The following is a 20,731-nucleotide window of genomic DNA, read 5'->3' as shown; positions in this document are numbered from 1 at the left end:
TATTGTAGGGGCCAAATTTAATATGGGGAGAGTTATTTGGGTGGCTTGCCGTAATATTGGGGTTCAGAAAATAATGAGTGACCTCTAGGTCCAAAGTTTCCTCCCCTTCAAACTGCCTTTTTTAGTTATTTCTCCAAGGCCAATAAGAAAGGAGCTTAACAACCTCTTTTCCACAAACAAATCAGATTTTATTTAATGGGAATAAAATACACAGCAAAGGTGAAATCAATAAGGTCAAGGACAAGGGAATAGGGAAAAAGGGAAATAGATAAACTCCATGGCTCTAGCAAGGGTTGTCTCAAACCCAAATTTGCTTTCAGCTCAGCTAATTCAAAGGGCTGGATTTAACTCACCCCCAGGGGTCCATAATTTGTGTGGGAATCAGCAGCCAGTCTCTATTCTGCTCTGAATGCTCCTCCAAGGCCAGGGAGAGACTGAGAGTGAACCAGTTCCTGTTGGGGTCCCTTTTTGTACCTTTTTCTCCCTCCCCCAAAGGGGAGGTCCTTCAAGTAGTGTGGCTGAGACTGGTTCTCAACTCCTTCTCAGGGTTGGCCAAGTTAAGCTAGGTCTAACAAAGTGGGCCAAGTGTGTCTAAAATCTAATCATCTTTAAGTGGTTACTTAGCAGTTTCTCATTCACACCCATTTCAAACACTACTAAGTCAATCAAGTCAGACCCCTGGGTGTCTGCCAAATTCCATTATCTTACCACATTCTCCCCTTTGTTTCTTTGAGGAACATGGAGTGTTTCCTTGATGAAACAGTAAAAAGTAACAATATAATACCCTATTGCTAACAAACAATATGTTAATAACAATATAGGAAAAGGAGAAAGGGGAAATTTTGTCCAGAGAGGCGGTCCCTCACGAACCCACGCTTTGACAATGTCTACAGAGGGAGGGCCTCTGCAGAGAATACATATTACAGATGGTATATATAATAACAGAAGGAGAAAAAACAAAACTGTTCATTTAAAGTCTTTGAAATCTTGTATTCTTGGAGTGTTGAGATGTCACCAGGGAAACTGGACTCTGTTCTGCACTCTGGTTGTTTCTGGACTCTGGTTGTCTCTGGACTCTCTTCTTTAACTGTTGAACTGCTGGATTTTCACTAATTCTTATTATAGCATTGTCAGTGATCAAATTAAACAGTGAGAGTTCTTCAAAATATAACTCATATTTAAACTTGATATATACAGCATATTATACTCTCAAATTTTAATAAAAATATTGACAAGATGGAGTTACTCAGAGGAAGATGTGCAGGTTACTGAAGAGATTTATTTATAAATCCTTTCATGCACAACAGGGCATGAATTAAAATACAATTTCGACATTTTTCACATTATTTACATACATAACTGGTAGCTTGTAAGCCTACTGATTCCTCCACTTACCCAGCATCCAAATTGGAAGTATTCTCTATTGTCTCAAATTTTTCTAGACTACTTTGGATAGCTCTTTTTGCCCCATCACATTCTACCTATATTCATGAGGCTTTTTTTGAGAAGTTGTCTGATTCATTGAGAAATGTAATTAAAGCATTTTTATAGTCTTGAACTACTTATGGTTTCATAAGTAGAATAAAGACAGGGATTATAATTTCTTAGCTTTATACACACACAGCACCTGACAAAGTCATCCATAGAAGACAGTCAATAAATGTTTATTGAATTAAATTGGTCTAGTGGGTTTTAAAGCATCTATTCCTTTAATGAAGAGACCAAAACTTAATTTTAAGATGTTGCCTTTATGTTATTAGCAAATGCTATTTATAATTTTAGATGATAGGCATATTTTAAATTTTGTTTTTGTTCTTTTTGTTAATTATATTTCCAGTCTTCACTGTACAGTTAATCTGTAAACAAAGAGCTAAAGTGTTTTGCACAATGAGAATGAGTGAAGCATTTCTTCAAGTTTATAATTATAATCTAACCATGGTTGAAAAATATAAGAAAACACATTACAGGGAGAATTCTCACGGTATTGCTGAACAAATTAGGAAACATGACTTTTAGTCTGCGAATGAGAATATTTTGTTCTGTTTTTATGTGTTCTTGGTCTCTGTTCTTTTTCTTGTGTGTGTTTTTGTCCTTCTCTCATTCTCTTTGATTTTGTCTTATTTTTTCTACCAGTCCCCTTCATTCGCCTAGTTGAGCTCTTAGTTTCACTTTCCTCTCCTTTCCTTTAGGACCTGTGAGATTAAAATTGGATATTAGATCATAAATCTCCCCTACTTAACCTTTCCCTTAATTTATCTCCCAGACTAGTAAATGGAAGAAGCTTCTGGTTTTCTAGATAGAGCCTTTATTGTATGGTAGTCACAAGGTGATGTTGATTAGAAGGATAGGAAAATAGAAATACAATACAAATCGTCTTAAGTCTAGGCTTAGTCTATATTCTGTATAAAACTCACCCAAACCGAAGGCCACTTTTGGGGAGAGAGACCAAGTCAAGCGCGTGCTGTTAACCGAGAGCCGGGCCAAGTCAAACTCCAGTCCGAGTCTGTCTGTGCAGCGCAGCCAGGAGACCAGCGGAGCAGAAAAAAGCCCCACTTCCGTTCTCTCCTTGCCTTTTCAGCTCACACCCCGGTAGTCGAGTGCATAGCAGGCAGTCTGACATGCGCAGCAGGCGCACTGGCGTGCGTAGCTCATGCCATTGGTCTCCTCCCAGAAAGGGTGGTCCTTAAAGAAAAACTGGCATCTTTCAGTTATCCTAACCGACTGTTAAAAAAACTTTCATATTTTTTTTTACCACAGACCCACAAGTAAAATCTCCCCTGTCCAGGTTCTCTTAAGTGTTACCTTCACTATTTGAGGTCCTTCGGGTCAGTGGCTGTGTTTTTTCAGTGCCACATGGGAAGGAACACTTTAAATATTTAGGACATATTTGGGACAGACAAGGAGCCTTTTGAGGATACTTGGAAGGTGCATGGTGAGAAAATATTCTAAAAAAACTTTTGTTTTCTTAAGTTTTTCCCTTTTTATGTTAGGCTTTGTAGTTGAACTGAAAGCTTAACATTTCTAATTCTCAAATGCCTCTAAAAGTTTATAACTTTTTCTTTTAGTATGTTTCTGTACTGTGCATAAGTGATTATATTTTTATTGACCAAATTAATTAGAATATTTTTGCCTTCTTTCTTATTAATGGTTTTGAGAAACAAAAGGTTGAAATATTAATAACCTATCTTTCATGGTTTCCTATAAATAAGAATGCTGCTTTAGTTCCCAGAATTAGAACTTTTTTTTAAGCTGTTGGGGGATGAGTATGCTTTTTAAAGAGAATACTCACCTTTGTACATATCCATTCCAACAGGCAACACCCACATCACAAAGTAACTGTACATTAAGACCTTCCTGCATTATTAAATAAATATTTTAGGTTTTTAGTCAAACATGACATAGGGAAAGTAAATATTTCACACAAAGAGTTCCAAAATTCAGATTTTTTTGAGTCTCACACTTTAGTTTTTCAAACAGTTGTGATGACAAGGTATAAAATTATAAAACTTTAAATATCAATTGCTTTCTATGTTATTTCATGTCATTTTCTGCCTTTTAAGGATGGGGGTTGGGGGAAGGACACTTTAATTGCATTTCAGTTCACATACAGAAGGGTCATAATTGATTGGAGGAATATGTGAATGAAGAACATGAAGGGGAGAGGTATAGAACAAAATGAATGACATTAGTATTTGTTGTTTTTAGTAATGTAATTTTCACAAAATCTGGGCTCATTCTCTTGCTGCTGCTCCTGGGGTTTTTATAGAGTAGAATTACAGAGCAAACTCATCATTTAATATGGCAGCCCTCAAGTCATTACATTTTTATGCTAATTCTTTACACAGACAGTTTTCCATTTTAAAATGATTGTTTGCCAATTGGTAGATTCCTTTACATAAAAACTTTAAGTCAAATAAATTATTGTGTCCACATTGGTTTCAAATTTTCATACAGTTAGTTAATGCCTATGACGGGCTTTCTTCTGATCCTCAAGGAATAAGTGAGATCCATTCAAGGAGCTAGGATGTAATACCAGAAAGATATTTTTTCCTGATTTCCAGTAATCATAAAGGTACCTTCAGACAGTTCCCTGTGATGTGGCAGGAAATAACCTGTCTGCTATTGCAGAATACTTCTTCCTTTTGTCCTTGCAACAGGGCCTCACTCAACACTGATAACATGATTGGAGAGGGGTAACTGTGAAGTTGGGAGTGCTCAAGATGTTAGAAATTAATTTGGGGATTGCCTGATAAGGAAAAAAACAACAGATGAAATTTGCATTTCCTTTTCCTCTTTCATAAGGTCTATTTCACAATGCCAATTTTTTCCATGTCCCTTTTTCATATTATGTACATCTTTCATTGGACCCAGAACAGTACATGTAACACTAATAAAGACCTGACTCATGCTGAATGTAGTGAAAGGATTATATCTCAGCTCCTATATTCCCATCTCATATTTCTGTGTTAGTTCATTTAGTTATACCATTGCCTTTGAATCATATTTTCTTTCCCCAGTTTATTTAATTCATATAGTCCTTCATGTGATATTGCTTTCCACCAATACAGCTCTACTATGCTGAATGTACTGAATAAAAAATGAGAACAAGTATAAATAACACCCAGCCTAACATTAATACCCATACCAGAAAGGAATGGCCTTGACCCTGTGGGTGAGGAATAGAGGAATGGTGTCATTCAGGAGAAGAGGTTGAAACTAAGAGATAATAATGATATATATGGAGTGTTTGCCATTTGCTTCTCCAGCTCATTTTACAGATGAGAAAACTGAGGCAGACAGGGTTAAGTGACTTGTATTGTCTGAGGCCAAATTTAAGCTCAGGAAGATGAGTCTTCCTGATTCCAGGCCCAACACAGCATGAGTGTTGTTATTTGCACTTCATTCTAATTAGGACTTTTTGTGGTAGCCTAAAACCTTCCTGGGAATACTGTTGTGATTAATAATTCATCAATTCAGGTTCTATTTAGAAAAAAATACTATGGCTTTATAAATGTTCTTGGGCAGAGGTAGATGGGACAGTGGATAGAGTACTCTGTCCTGAAGTCAGGAAGACTCATCTTCTTGAGTTCAGATCTGGTCTCAGACTTTGGGCAAGTCACTTAACCCTGTTTGCCTCAGTTCTATCAGTAAAATGAGTTGGAGAAGGAAATGGCAAACTACTCTAGTAGCTTTGCCAAGAAAACTCCAAATAGGGTCACAAAGAGTGAACAACAACAAAATAAATGATCTTAAAAATTTTTTCATCTGTTAAAATAGTATTTTCCTTTTGCAACTGTTTTTTACCCTGTATTATTTACATTCCTCTCTTATGTCTTTAATTTTTCTCTGTTCTTATAAGTCTGATTTTCTTATAAAGTAGTATTTCTGAACAGAATGCAAAAAAGTATTTCTTTAGGCACCATTTCTTGGCTGAAGTGAAGATTACCAATTGATTGGTTGGAATGCTTCCTATGGAATCTGTCTTTGGATTTATTCTTTATATATCTTAGGGATTTTTTCGTTGGTTACCATTTAAATCTAATTTCTTAGTGTTTGAAATATATATGTAAATTTGCTTCTGGTATGAAGTAAAGCAATAGTTCCACAATGATGCCTTTTCTTGAATGGACTGATAGGTTAAATAACTGAACTAGACAGATATTTTGCCTTTTCACAATTTGCACTAGAAATTAAAGGAAAACACTATCAAAATATCTTTCCAATCTCATAGAAAAGTAATTTCTCAAGTTTTCTTGAAAGTTTCAAATAGTCATCCTCCTTTCTGTGCTTTGGTAGTAAACTTGTATCATCATATTTAACTATACTTTATTTTAAACCTAAAAAGGTTGATTCTATGTTTTTAATGTTGTTTTTATACTTATTTTATTTTATCTCTTAGACTCGTGAGATGTTAAAAGAAAAATTTTAGGTTTTTTGTTAATGTTAAATTATGTTGCGTTAAAAATTAATATTTTTAAATGTTAAAAGAAAAAAAGACAATTTTCATTCTATAAAGGAAGGCTGCTTTATTTAAAAGAAGCCTATTATAGAATAGTTTCTTATTTACATAGTTTCAGACAACTTGAGTCATATAAATTCTCCTGGAAAAAAAATAAGGCATACAGTAAAAGCCTGGTATAACATGATCTATAAGGTCATTCTTCCCAAGCACCAACATAAAGGAGTTTCACTTCACTAAATAGTAGAACACATATTTTATTCTTATATGGCACTTCAAGATTACACATTTTAACTCATTTGGTCCTCACAACCTTGTGAAGTAAGTGCTGTTTTTTGAAAATAAATTTTTATGGATGTCTTCTGTTTTCTGCATTATCATAGTGGCCTTAGGTACTTAGTGTGGCTATGTAAACCCTGGGCAAGGCACTTAACCTCTGTTGGCTTCATTCAGCTTCTTCGTTTGTAAAATGGGGATAAGTATCTACCTTCTAGGATTGTTGTGATGCTCAAATGAAATAATATCTGTGAAGTGCTTCTCATAATCAAAGCACAAAATGGGCTCCAGATAAATGTTAGTTATTACTGTTATTATTGTTGTTGTTATCCTCAGTATCTTCTCCCCCTCTCAGAAAGCCATACCATGTAACAAATAGTACCTTTTTTAAGACAAAAGAAGAAAATAAAAATGAGGGGGAAAAAATGTGCAGTATGTAACTTCCCACCTTCATGAAGCGGGGTGGGTTGGAAATGACCTCTCATATCTCTTTACTCCAGTCATACTTTACCTTTATAATTTTATTATATTTGCTTTTGATTTTTGTGTGCATAGTTCTTTCTGTTTACATTATTATGTTTACCATGTATAATGTTTTCTTGGTTCTGCTTACTTCAGTCAGCATTAATTCATATAGTTCTTTCTGTATTTCCCTTTATTCATCACATACACAATATTCCATTACATTCACATACCGCCATTTCTTAATCAATGTACAATTTACCTTGTTACTAATTCTTTGCTAAGACAAAAAGCGCTGAAATATTTTGTTGTCTCAGGGGACTTTTTCCTTGTCAAGGGCATCCAGTAGTGGAATAAAAGGGTGTAGACATTTTAGTCACTTTATTTGCATAATTCCAAATGGCTTTCAAGTTGGTTGTACCATTTCAAAGCTCCACCAACCACATATTAGTGTCTGTCATTCCACAACCCTTCTAACATTGACTATTACCATTCTTTATTATCTTAGGCAATTTGGAGGGTATATAGAACATATTTTATTAGGGAAACGGGGCATAGAGAATTTCTCATTTGTTCTTGGTTCTACGACGAATAGGTCAATCAAATAAAAAGGTTTCCAACTCTGAATAGATCTCCAACAGATAATAATATTTCTATATCTATAAATTGACTTTATAAATACAAATAATTGGATCCTTAGCCTTATTAATTCTCTAATTCACAAGATCACTCTTTATTGTCGCTGGAGGAAAGGTAGTTATTTCAAAACACTTTTTTCTTTCTGGGTATTAGGAACATGAAATTCATAAGAAAACATTTATTAAGTGCATTCGGTGCTATATCATGAGAGTTCTATGGCTTACCTTGAATTTACAATCTAAAATAATATTAATCTGCCTGCATAGGTATAACTAGGAGAAAAATATTAAACCAAGATACAAATGGCTACATTAGTAAATTTTATTAACATTGTTTAAAAAGTAATCATATAGATAAGAGGTTTAACTAAAAAATACAACTCAGATTTTACAGGTATGTCTGAATTTCCTGTTTTGTGATTTATTTTAGGAAACTAGCTGAGCTATATGTCTGATAGACATAAATATTTTTTAAATTGATAGATTACTTGAAATATAGATGTCAGTTTGTCAGTTCCCTTTTACATATTAGGTAGGCTTTTATAAGTTAAATACAAAGATAAAGGGCAAGTATATTAAGAGTAATAGGTAAATATTTAATTGGGAGAGATTAAAGAGAATGGTTGTCAACCAGTCAACATACATTTATTAGTCACCTTCAGTGCCAAAAATGAAATAGTTCTATTCTCAGGGCACTGCCATCCTAATGGGAGAAGGCAAGAAGTTCATAAATATGTGTGTGTAAGAAATAGAAAGAAAGAAATACAAAGCAATTAAATGAAAAGTGGCAGGAGACTAGAGGAATGTGCTTATGATAACTATAGGGGAATTTGGAAGAGGGCTTGTGTTTTTTAGGTTGTGTTTTTGGACATATTGAGTATGAGATATCCACTAGGCAGTTGGTGACATGGAACTAAAACTTAGAAAATCAGACTGGATGTCTAGATTTCACAGTCATCAGTAGAGAAATAATTAAGTCTGTGGGAGCTGAATAGGTAACTAGAGAATATAAAAGGGAAAGAGGAGAGGACCTAGGACAGAACCTTGGGGAACACCCACAATGAGGAGGGTGAGAGTTGATGTGTAGATATATAAAAAATAGTCACACAACCCTTAGATGTGGCTTGTGTAAAATCTGAATGTGGACTAGCAGGTGCCTATTTGTGTACAATGGACTGTGAATCCACCTATTGATACCTAGCAACTACACAAATGTAGATGCAAAGTATTTTCAGAGAGAGAAGGGGCTGACAACTGTGAAAGCCAGAAAGGTGTGAGGAGGTGGTGCTTGAGCTCAACTTTGAAGGTAGCTAGTAAGGATTCTAAGAAATAGAAGCAGAAATGGAAGTTGTTCTAAGCCTGTGCAAAAGATAAGGGAATGGGGATGGAATGTTGAATAAAGGAATAGTGAGTGAATGGGAATTGTGTGTAATAAACCTGAAATGGTAGGTTGGAATCAGTGGGAAACTACTGAAGCTTCTAATTTAGCAAGGGCCTGATATGGTTGTCTGCTTTAGGAATATCTGTTTTTGCAGCTCTGAAAAGGTTTAGAGAGGAGAGACTTAAATCAGGAGGTCATTTAAGCTTTGGAACAGTTTGGGAGAGGGAAACCTAAGGCAAAGCCAAGGTTCAAACTCCAGTCAACTGGAGCTCTAGTCAACTAGAAATCCAAGTATTCCTTCTAATACTTTAATAGTTTCCCTCACAAAGATATCTCATTTTCTTTATTTCACTTTAAAACTTTTTTTTAAATAATCACTACTTGCCTTTGCTGCAGTCACTTGTTTTATATGATATTTGATACTGAGTTCACAAGATATTGACCCCTATTCTTTAATTCTTCAATATGAAACCATGCTTTCACATTGGATATTAAGTGTTCTTTTCACAGACAGTCCATTATTCCATAGCTGGCCTTGATTATAGCCTAGAGCTTTATTTTTATTCTGTTTACAATTAACAAAACATTTTGAAAATTAATTTATCCCTTCCTCTACTCTTGACTCCCAGATTGAGCAAATAAAAAAGAAAAACCAGAAAAATAAAGTCTGATAAATAGCTGCATGATCCTGCAAAACAAACTGCCACATTAGACATGTCTGAAAAAATGTGTGTCTTTCTGCATTTTAAGTTCTTCACCTCTCAGGAGGGTGAATGGTGTATTTCATTTTCATTCTTTTGGACCCCTGGTTTATCATTGCATTGATTAGAGTTCTGGTGTCTATAAAAGTTCTTTTTCTCTATAATATTATCAGTATATAGTTTTCCTAGTTCTGCTGCCAAAGATAATTCTCTTTAGAGTTACAGCCTATACTTGAATAAATTTGGCATATTCTAATTGTTCCTAACAGCTCTTCCTTGAATGAATAGGGATGAGATGAAAAGGAGTTAAAGCCAGGCAAAACAGACTCGAGCCTGGATGTCTGATAGCATTCCAAAATTTTGTAAGTGATTTTTTTGTTTTAGATTAGCTGTTGTTTTAGCTTACTTGGGCCTCTGCACGCTTGGTATCAGAATAACTGAGAAATGGCTGTGATGTTTTTATTTCTATTTTGCTTAAGTGGCAGATGCTCTCTGTCTATGCTTTCATCTCTTAATCTTGACAAATGAGGGGTAGCATTCTTTTGAAAAAGAATAAAAGAACTATAGTTTATTTCATATTTTAGTAATTAAAGAAAATTTGCTATGCTCTTAGCTTTAAAATAAAACCTTGCTAACCCATATCTGTCTCAATTTCAAATTTATAATTTAATAACTTCACCTGTATTTCCTTTGTTCTTAGATGCATCTCCTAAACAAAAGTGCCTTCAAAGTAGATTTTCTCCAAGTAAAGGGCTTGTGTCAAGTGTAAATTAAAAACACATGCCTTTTATTTTAGAGCTGCATCTTGAATTTCTTTCATGAAGGAAGAATACTTTTCTCTCAAACCATGATAAATGTTAATAGAATTAGCCTCACATTTTTTTTAATGTTACAGGCAGTTTGATAAATGCCTACTAGGCCAGCTTATTGTGCTGGTTGATAATTATGTGTCATTTGATAAGTAATCTGCAGTTTAAACAAATGCCAAAATTCTTTAATCTTGTAATAATGGTTTCAGGAAGGATTTAGGTTTTTAGAGGTCAAAAGAGGGAGGTATGGGATATTTTTTCCCTCACCTTAAAGAAAGACTCTAGAGTTTTCATTTTTTAGATTTTTTTGGGGGGGGTGAGGCAATTGGGGTTAAGTGACTTGCCCAGGGTCACATAGCTAGTATTTTTTTAGATTTGTAAGACTATACCCTCTGATATCTTTTGGCATATAAAATTAATAGATATACAGTTACCTAATCAAGACAATTTCAGGAATCTTGCTTTAAGGTTTTAAAAATATATTTCCAGCATCTTTTGATAGCTCTGAAATTTGAGAGTAATGTTTTTTGTATTGGCATATTTGTAAGTCTAAATATGCTGTGTATAAAGCAATATGTGTGAAAAGTAGACAGTGTGCAAATATTTACTTTCTGTCATTAGCAGTAGAAAGATGGTTAAGCCAGGAACCAGGAAATCTACAGCATATCCACATTTCTGCCCTTTTATTTTTTTTTATTAGTAAAATAATTTTTATATAGTGTTAGGCACTGGCTAAGATACAAAATTTGGATGGTATACTCCTCTTGTCCTCATGAAGCTTTGTGTGTAGTAAAAGTATATCACATACATAAATAACAGAAGTTATATCATAGAGTAATAAACTGTGTAATAGAGATATAAGCAAAGTGCTGTACCTGAAGGAGAGAGAGCCACTACGGATGAACCAACAGATATATAGTAATTGCTTATTGTCATGTGCCAGGAACCTAGGGATACTCTAAATGCATTCTCACTGGCCATCTCCCAAGCTCTCCCTCTTCAACTCCACCTCTTAGCTTCCTGGACTTCCTTCCAAGTCTCAGCTAAAATCACACCCTGTGTAAGAAGCCTTCTGAGGCAGTTAGGCAGTGCAGTGGATAGAGCTCTGGATTCAAGTCCCTTCTCAGACACTTTATTAACTTTGTAAACCCTGAGCAAATAATGTAAGTCTGTCTGCTTCGGATCATAATAGCACCCAGGGTTGTTAGGATCAAATGAGGGGCAGCTGGGTGGCACAGTAGATTAAAGCACTGGCCCTGGATTCAGGAGGACCTGAGTTCAAATGCGGCCTCAGACACTTGACACTTACTAGCTGTGTGACCCTGGGCAAGTCACTTAACCCTCAGTGCCCCCCACAAAAAAACAAAAACAAACAAAAATATTCATTAGGATCAAATGAGATCATATTTGTAAAACATGTAGCTCTATGCCTGGCACATAGGGGTTTAATAAAATTTTCCTTCCTTCCTTAATGCTCATACCTTCTCTCTGAGATTACTTCTGATACACCCTGTGTATTTTTTGTTAGATTCTTTGCATGTTGTCTCCCCCATTAGAAAATGAGTTGTTCAAAGGCAAGGACTGTTTTTTGCCTTTCTTTGTGCTTAGTCCATACTAAGTTCTTTCGTTGCTTAAATACTTGTTAACTTGATGTAAATACAATAAATAAAACACTTCCTGCTCAAAAGGATTTTATGTTCTGATGCATACAAGTAAATATAAAATATCCACAGTGTTAGTATAAGTGTGAGTATACACAAAATAGTTTTACGTAAGGTAGTTAGGGAGAGCACTTATAGTTGGGGGCATGCAGATCAGGAAAGGCTTCATGCAGAAGATAGTGCTTAAACTGCATCTTAAGGAAATACACTCTTTGAGGTAGAGAAAGGAAAGGAATGCTTTCCAAGCATGTGAGATGGTCAGTGTAGAAGTATAGAGATAGGAGATGAATGTTGGCATGTGAGGAGTAGTAAGAAGCCAGATAGTGTTTGATCTTAACTTTGTGGGGTTTTTGGTTTTGGGGGTTTTGTTTGGTTGGATTTTTGAGGGGCAGTGAGGGTTAAGTGACTTGCCCAGGGTCACACAGCTAGTGTCAAGTGTCTGAGCCTGGATTTAAATTCAAGTCCTCCTGAATCCAGGGCCATTGCTTTATCCACTGTGCCACCTAACTGCCCCCTTGATCTCAACTTTAAAAAAAAGTAGTCATGGCGAGAGGTGAGGGGTGGGACATTAATTGTAGAACATATTCAGCATTCTAGTTTCAAAGCTATAGTACTTGTCTGTCTTCTACTGAAGTGTCTTCTGCTCATTTCTGTGTTTTAAAAATACTTTATTAATGTTTTCTTTTTCATTGCTATCTTACCAGCTCATTCCTCCCCTACAATCCTCCCCTTGCCCAAGAAAGAAAAAGTTTTCAAAATCTTCCCTTGTAACAAATAGACATTGACAAATGCAAAATCCATATATTGGTTATGTCTGAATGTGTATATTTCATTTTTCACCTTTAGTCAGACAGATTCACCTGGGACAGTGAGTGACTAAATCATCTAAGATAGATTGTTGTCCCTTGCTATGTCCAGGAAGTGAAATGCATAGTGTCTCCTGGTTGTTCATTCTATTATTTTTATTAATTTTAAAGTCAAAAGATCTTCCTTTTATTCAACCAAGATCTCCATAAAAATATTAACCTGCCTTCTTTTTTCTAAGCTGAATAGCCTCACTTCCTTTAACCTTTTCCCAGAGTATTAGCAGAAAAATTAACTTGGCATTTTGAAAAAAGAGGCAATACTAGCTTAATTTAAGCTATGAACTAAAACTGCTCTAGTAATCCTTAAGTGAGCATCCCTGTATAATATGTTATTTGTTTTCTCTCTGTGGTTGTTTTCCTTGTTAGAGTTTACAGTAATCTATTGTTTTTTAATTTTTCCTTTTATTATCACGAGCTTGACCAACATTAATAAACATGAACCTTTCCCAGTATAAAGAAGAACAGAAGAATACTACATTTCACAGGAAGTTGCTAAAATGCCCTGCTTGTGTGTGTCACCTAACAAACTTCCTTCTGCTCTCCTTCGATTGTTATTTTAGTGATTAATCAATGTTCTTTTCTTTCTGCCATTTTGTTTTTAGGTTTATGTACAAGTTAATAAGGAAGCAGCAGATGATGAAAATGTAGAGAAATCAGCTCGTGAATTCTTTCATCAACTGGAAGCAGGTGACAAGCAAGCACTTTCATTGTGGCAAAAATTTCGGGACTTGAGCATTAAAGAGTATATCCAGATCTATAAGGTATGTGGAGACCTCTCCTGATAGTAGCTTGAGGAATTATGAAGTAGAGCTACTCCACTTAAGCAAACCATGGTCTAATCGCTTCCTTGAATTACTATTTAGTAAACTTAGATAACCTTAGACTATTGGTGATACTGAGTAACACTTAAGCAATTGGAAGATGCCCTTTACTTTTGCCCTACAACTAAACTTCCTCTTCCCAACCTCTTTTCTCTCTCTTCACTCTCCTTCCCCTTCTCCCCCTCTCCTTCCCTTTCTCCTCATATCTTCTCTTTTTTCTTCCCTTCTCCTTAGATTCTACCTCTGATATTTATAAACATAACTACTTTTTTATCAGACAGGGCTCCAGAAATTGATTTTTTTTAATCATTGTCTCAAACCATGCAGGTTATTAAATTGATTCATTATATCTTGTTTGCATGTTTACTATATCTGTGAACATGTAATATTTCATGGATTTACTTGAAGCCAGGACTTAACAAAACCATTAAAAAATAATGAAGAAAAAGAATGTTTTATAATAGGCTTCAAAGAAAGTCAGGATGCCCTAATATGTCCCAATTTAACACAAATATCATGACCTTCATTTTGTGTTCATTTTTACCTTCTTGAACATTGCGTTTCCAGTTTATCATCCATTTACGTATAGCAGAATAACTGCTCCTAAAGTTCCCCTTATTAGACCTCTAGCACATTGGTCAATAAGATAAGTTGTTCTTAAGGAAAACAACTGATTCTTATCTTTTCTAGAATGTGAATATACCACTTCTGTAGCATTCTTGAGCTAGCAGTCTGGAATCCTTTTTCTTTCCTTTGGAAGATGAGAGGAGCAGTCTAATTTTTCATTTTGTTTAAATGTAATCATTTTCTTCTTTTGTCCTTTTATGGGACAGTAGGACAACCCACCATCTACCTTAGAGTAAAATTTTGCCTTTTACCCTGACTTTTTGTTTCTGAAACTTTGTAGCGGCTAGGAGTACATTTTGATGAATATTCAGGAGAATCGTTTTATCAAGAGAAATCCCGGGAAGTCTTAAAGTTGTTGGACAAGAAAGGACTCCTACAAAGAACAAAGTATGATCAAAATTATTTTTTTTTTGCTCATTATGTAGTATACTTTGAAATGTACGTATTCTTTTAGCAATAAAATACTTTTGGTTTTTCATAGTAATTTCCTACATATGCAACAACCCATTAAAAAATAGATGGTCTTCTCATTTTATGGTGAAAAAACCAAAGGGACCAACTAGCTCACATGATGTCACCCAGCTCCTTACTAGCATAATCAGCCAATCAGCAAGTGCCTATGAAGTACCTCCTATGTGCCAGGCACAGTGCTCGACAATGAAGATACAAGGATAGCAATGAAGCCGTCTTTGCCCTAAAGGAGGTGATGTCTTATGAGAGGAGATGGCATGAAATGTACAAGGCAGTTTTTTGTGAGGGAAAACAGCAGCCATTATGGGGATCAAGAGAAGCCACGTATGGAAGGTGGTGCTCAAGGTGACCTTTGAAGGAAACTAAGGATTCTTAGAGGAGCACGTGAGGAGGCAGTGTTCTCTAGGCATGGAGGGCAGATGGTGCAAATAAAAATAGCTAACATAGAGCACCATCAGGTTTGTGAAACACCTTACAGAAATATTACTTCATTAGGGTTTCACAACAACCCTGTGAGCCAGAAACTCTTATCTCCATTTTACAGCTAAAGAAGCTGAGGCTTACAGACTTTCCTAGGGTCATAAAGCTAGTAAAATGACCAAGAAGGGATTTGAATCCATGTCTTTTTGGCTGGTTTGACTGCACCATAGAATACATGAAGGCCAGTAAAAAACTCGTATGAAGAAGAGAGTAATACACTGGAAAGGTATGTTGGAGCCAGATTGTAGAGAGCTTTAAATGGAATTCAGAAAAATTTGCATTTGATTCTAGAGGTAATGGGTAGCCCAAGTCAGAGTGTATATTCTAGGTAACCTTTTATTCCCCTTCAATTGATGATGACCATGTTGCCCTCAGGTATAAGGAGGGCAATGACATAATCAGAGATGTACTTTGGAAATATTATTTAGCAGCTTTTTGTAGTATGGAATGAAGAAGGAAGAGATGAGGCAGGGACATCAATTAGGAGTCCACAGAATTAAGAGTATGGTTCAGAGGAGATAAGAATATGAACTGGGGTGTGAGCCCAATTAGAGAATGGATTAAAGAAAAGAGCTTGGAGGGGAGAAATGTTCTGGAGGTAAATTGAACAAGACTTGGCAACTGATTGGACATGCAGGGTGAAGGAGCACGGGAAGGCAAAGATGACCCTGACCTTAAAAGCTTGGGAGACTAGAAAGTTGGTTATATCCCCAGCAGTAATAAAAACAAGTTCAAAAGAGGAATTCTGCTTTAGATATGCTAAATTTAAGATGCCTCCAGGACATCTACTTATAAATGTCCAGGAGGTGACTAATGATGCTGGAGTGGAGCTCAAAAAAGAGACTGAGGCTAAAAGAGATCTGGGAGTTATCTACATAGAGATCAAAATTAAACCCAGGGAAACTGATCTTGTCACTAAAATAAAATAAATAAAATATAACAGGGCCCAGGACACGGGTATACTTATAATTAGAGAGCATGAGAGGGTGGTAATGCTATAGAGGAAGGGAATAATCATTTGTATAATAGCACCTGTTGTGTGCCAGGCACTGTCCTAAGCACTTTACAAATATTATCTCATGTGAGACAGCCACCCTGACAGGTAGATGCTATTATTATCCCCATATTACAGATGAGGAAACTGAAGCAGAGGATAAGTGACATGTCTAGGGTCACACAACTAGTGTAGTGTCTGAGGGCAGGTTTGAACTCAGGTCTTCCTGGTTACAGACCCAGCACTATATCCACTGTACTACCTGGCTGCCCTCTGAACTTAACTTCCATTTATATTTTTGGGTGTGGATGTAGATATGTATCTTATATATACACATAATCATTTGCAATTTGACCTTCCTGCTAGACTGTGAATTCTCTGATTGCAGGAGCCATGTTTTTCCCTTTCATTTTATTCCTAGAGTTAAGCATAGTGCCTGGCATATAGTAAGTGTTAAAAACTGCTTGTTGATGTCTGGAGTGATGTCTTATAACTATCTCATAAGGTGGTTGTAAGAATCAGTTGGACTAATGTATTTTAGAATGCACTGTAAATTATAAAGCACTGCACATATTATTTTATAAAAAGTAAGGTATTATTCAGAAGTCATTAATAAATTATGGACATTTTAGCATATATTGTGAATATTATATTATTATTATTATTAGATTATAAATAACTTAGTTCGTTAGATTAGGTGGCAGCATTCTCAATAAATTCCATTGACTCCCTTTCACCTCCAGGATCAGTTTCAAAATCCTTTATTATCCAAAGCCCTTCATAACCCAGCACCCTCTGTACCATCCCCCTTTCCGTTCTTATGTCTTATACTCTCCACCCTCACATATTCTTCAGTTCACTGACACTGGTCTCCTCGCTGTTCCCCAAACAAGATAATAGCTCTCAACTCGACATTTTTTCTGACTATCCCTTATCCCTAGAACACTCTCCCTCCTCATCTCCTCCTGCTGGTTTCCCTGCCTTCAAATCCCAGTTAATGTCCTACATTCTACACGAAGCCTTTCTTAATCCCTTTTAATTCTAGTGCCTTCTCTTTGTAAATTATTTTCTATTTTTCCTGTATGTAACTTTTTTGCACGGATTTGTTGACTTTTGTCTTTCCCTTTAAATTGTAAGTTCCTTGAAGGCAAGGACTGTCTTTTGCATTTCTTTGTATTTCTAGCACTTGGCATAATGCCTGGCACCTAGAAAGAGCTTAAATAAATACTTACTGGGGCATCTAGGTGATGCAGTGGATAAACACCAGCCCTGAATTCAGAAGGACCTGAATTCAAATCCGGCCTCAGACACTTGACACTTACTAGCTGTGTGACCTTGGGCAAGTTGCTTAACCCTCATTGTCCTGCAAATAAATGGATGGATGGATGTTTATTGACTGACTAGAAAGAGATCTAGACTTGGTATCAGAAGGCCTTTTTTGTTCAACCCCAAACTACCACTTTCTAGCTTTGTGCTTTGGGGCAGAGCCCTTAACCTCTATGAGCTTTGGTTTCCTTATCTTTAAAAATGGAATAATAATGCTCATGCCACCCAGCTCACAGGGTTGGTGAAACAGTCAGTTGAGATCATATATATATATGTATCTGTTAATTGTCAAATATTATATAAGGACAAAATTGAAGAAAATTAGCCTCTAAAGAAGGCATTAAGCATGTCGTTCCCATGCCCAGTTAACTCTACTGGTGCCTTATACCTCTAGGATCATGAACAAATTTTTCTGCTCAACATTTAAAATCCTTAAGCTGGATCCAACTTGTCTTACTACAGATTACTCTCCCATCATGGATACTACAGTCTAGCAAAGTTGATTTTAATTCTTACATCCCACATTTCCAATGCCTTTGCACAGACTATCTTCCATGCCTGGAATGCCCTTTCCCCTCATTTTTGCCTCTTAGCATTGTGGGGACCAATTTTTAATTGGGGAGTGCTAGCTAAGCGGCTCGCCACAATATTTGGGGCAAGGAAGGAGACCAGCAGCCTCCCTCAAAACAGAACAAGATTTATTTTAACAAGAACGAACTTAAAAACAAAACACAAACAGGATCAGTAGGATCAAGGGAAAGGAAATAAAATGGGGAAAGGGAAATTATAATACCTGAAAAAATACCACCGCCCAGGAATCAGCTGAAAATATGCAGCAGAATGCCTGTCACCTTCCAGCTTCCACCTCGAATGCCCAATTCTCTTCCCCCAAACCTAGAAACACCCCACACAGCCCCAGCCAATGGGATGGCCACTCTGACAGTCACATGAGTACCCTCACCAGGCTTCCAGTCATTATAATTTTGCCAGGCCCATGTAGGCGTCGGCGAGTGGTGATGACATGAGGTGCCAGAGCCCTGGCAATGGCTACAACCAGTGGGTGGAGCACTGAGCAGTTTGTGGAGCCCCAGGCCAGTGCGTGCCAAGGCATAAAAACCTCAAATAACAATCTATTCTTTACAGCATACATAGTTTCCTTCAAAGCTAAGCTCAAAAAATACTTTCTATATGAAGTCTCTCCTGATCTCCTCCATTAATATCTCTCCCTAGTACCACCAAGAAAAGAACTGTATGTATTGTATAAAAATATATAAGATACATTGTTTATATTTTGCATGTGTCTATATGCATGTTTTTCCCATAATAGATTGTAAGCTCATTAAGAGCTGGGTTGCATTTCTATATTTTTCTCTCCACTGTCTAGTACTATAACTGGTACATATTAGGCATTTAATAAATACTTGTTGATTGTTTTAGTTTGTACTTTACAGTTGTCGGTATATTAATGATGGAAATCAGTCCAGTATTGAATATTAGATTCTACAGTCATTGGAAAAACTGTTGTATATGGTTATCTCTCTTATCATTTGGTTGCTATATTACTTTTTTTTTTTTAATGGGGCAATAGGGGTTAAGTGACTTGCCCAGGCTCACACAGCCAGTAAATGTCAAGTGTCTGAGGTCAGATTTGAACTCAGGTCCTCCTGAATCCAGGGCCAATGCTTATCCACTGTGTCACCTAGCTGCTTCCTATATAACTTTTTTTTTCTTTTTTCTTTTTTCTTTTTTTTGCAGGGCAATAGGGGTTAAATGACTTGCCCAGGCTCACACAGCCAGTAAATGTCAAGTATCTGAGGTCAGATTTGAACTCAGGTCCTCCTGAATCCAGGGCCAATGCTTTATCCACTGTGTCACCTAGCTGCTTCCTATATAACTTCTTTTTCTTTTTTCTTTTTTTTTTTTGCAGGGCAATAGGGGTTAAGTGACTTGCCCAGGGTCACACAGCCAGTAAATGTCAAGTGTCTGAGGTCAGATTTGAACTCAGGTAGTCCTGAATCCAGGGCCAGTGCTTTATCCACTGCGCCACCTAGCTGCCCCACCTATATTACTTTTTAAGTAGGAAATTTTAAGAATCGTATTTTCTTAAAAAATTAAAATCTATTGATTTTATTTTGACACTAGACATTTGCTAGCAAAAATCATTAATAGAAAGGACTTGTCTTTCACCTTTAGTAGTATGGGTGCTAACATTGATTAGTCTTATTGTCTCAGAATTGACTTGATTACATTGTAGTAATTGTTTATAGTCTTCTGGTCTTACTTTGCTCATTCTGCATCATTTAATATAACTCCACATATTTCTCAAGGCTTCGTATTCTTTCCTTGCAGCACAATAATATTCCACTAAATAATAGCTAAGAATAATGATAAAAGCTAACAGTGTTTACTTTGTGCCAGGCACTGTGCTAGGCATGTTCCAATTATCTCATTTGATCCTCACAACAACCTTGGGAGGTAGGTACTATTATTACCCCCATTTTATAGATGAGGAAACTAAGGCAAACAGAACTTAAATGAGTCGCCCAGGGTCACCCAGCTAGTAAGTATCTGTGGCATCTTCTGTATTAATAATTGGAACTAAAATTGGATATTGTTGAGGGTTTCATGTTAGAAACAGTATTTTTTTGCTGGGAGTGGGAGAAATCTATAAATGTTGGCTTTTAGCTTTCTGAGAGAGCCAATTGGAATTTTATTCTATTAAACAGTGAATTTTATTTTATTAAACCATATATGTTGTATTTCATAGTTTCATATGTGGTTTCAGTGTTTCACTTTTTGCATTTTTAGAAAAGGAACAGCCACAGTTGATCTCTCTGGAAAAGGAGACCCTTCCTCGAGCTGCACTGTAATGCGAAGTGATGGGACATCTCTTTATGCAACCAGGTTGGTTCCTTCCTTAAGAACGACCTAAGGGTGTATATGTTTTGACATGTTCTTTGATCAGTAGTGAAATGTTGAGATTGTAGACTCATAGACTAAGAGCTAGAAGGAACTTCAGAGGTCATTTGGGAAAAGCCTGGTAAGTATTTTTACCTTAGGATAACTATAAAATTCTAGAGGCATGTTTCAGTACCTATTAAAATTAAGGACAATTATTCCTGGAGAGGTTGTGATCGGACTAATGACTAAAAAATGTAGCTCTTTTGGAGCGGGAATATTTTTTACTTTTCTTTTTATCCCTCACAGTTAGCACAGTGGCTGGCAACATAGTAGTCACTTAGTAAATGCTTGTTGACTG

At 36.2% G+C, this 20,731-nt stretch overlaps 1 protein-coding gene across 2 annotated transcripts in view; it reads left to right on the top strand.

Moving 5' to 3' along the window:
* Positions 1-20,731, top strand: part of RARS2 (arginyl-tRNA synthetase 2, mitochondrial) — a 70,927-nt gene that overhangs the window by 36,402 nt on the left and 13,794 nt on the right. For both annotated transcript variants that reach the window (XM_044001424.1, XM_044001425.1), the window contains 3 exons: positions 13,356-13,514; positions 14,482-14,588; positions 20,281-20,376. In XM_044001424.1, the coding sequence (XP_043857359.1) occupies positions 13,356-13,514; positions 14,482-14,588; positions 20,281-20,376 (362 nt within the window). The remainder of the gene's footprint in view (positions 1-13,355; positions 13,515-14,481; positions 14,589-20,280; positions 20,377-20,731) is intronic.

The sequence above is a fragment of the Dromiciops gliroides genome, chromosome 4, assembly GCF_019393635.1.
Source record: "Dromiciops gliroides isolate mDroGli1 chromosome 4, mDroGli1.pri, whole genome shotgun sequence".
Lineage (NCBI taxonomy): Eukaryota > Metazoa > Chordata > Mammalia > Microbiotheria > Microbiotheriidae > Dromiciops > Dromiciops gliroides.
Note: the sequence above shows the minus strand (reverse complement) of the source record. Positions and strands in the feature narration are given on the sequence as shown.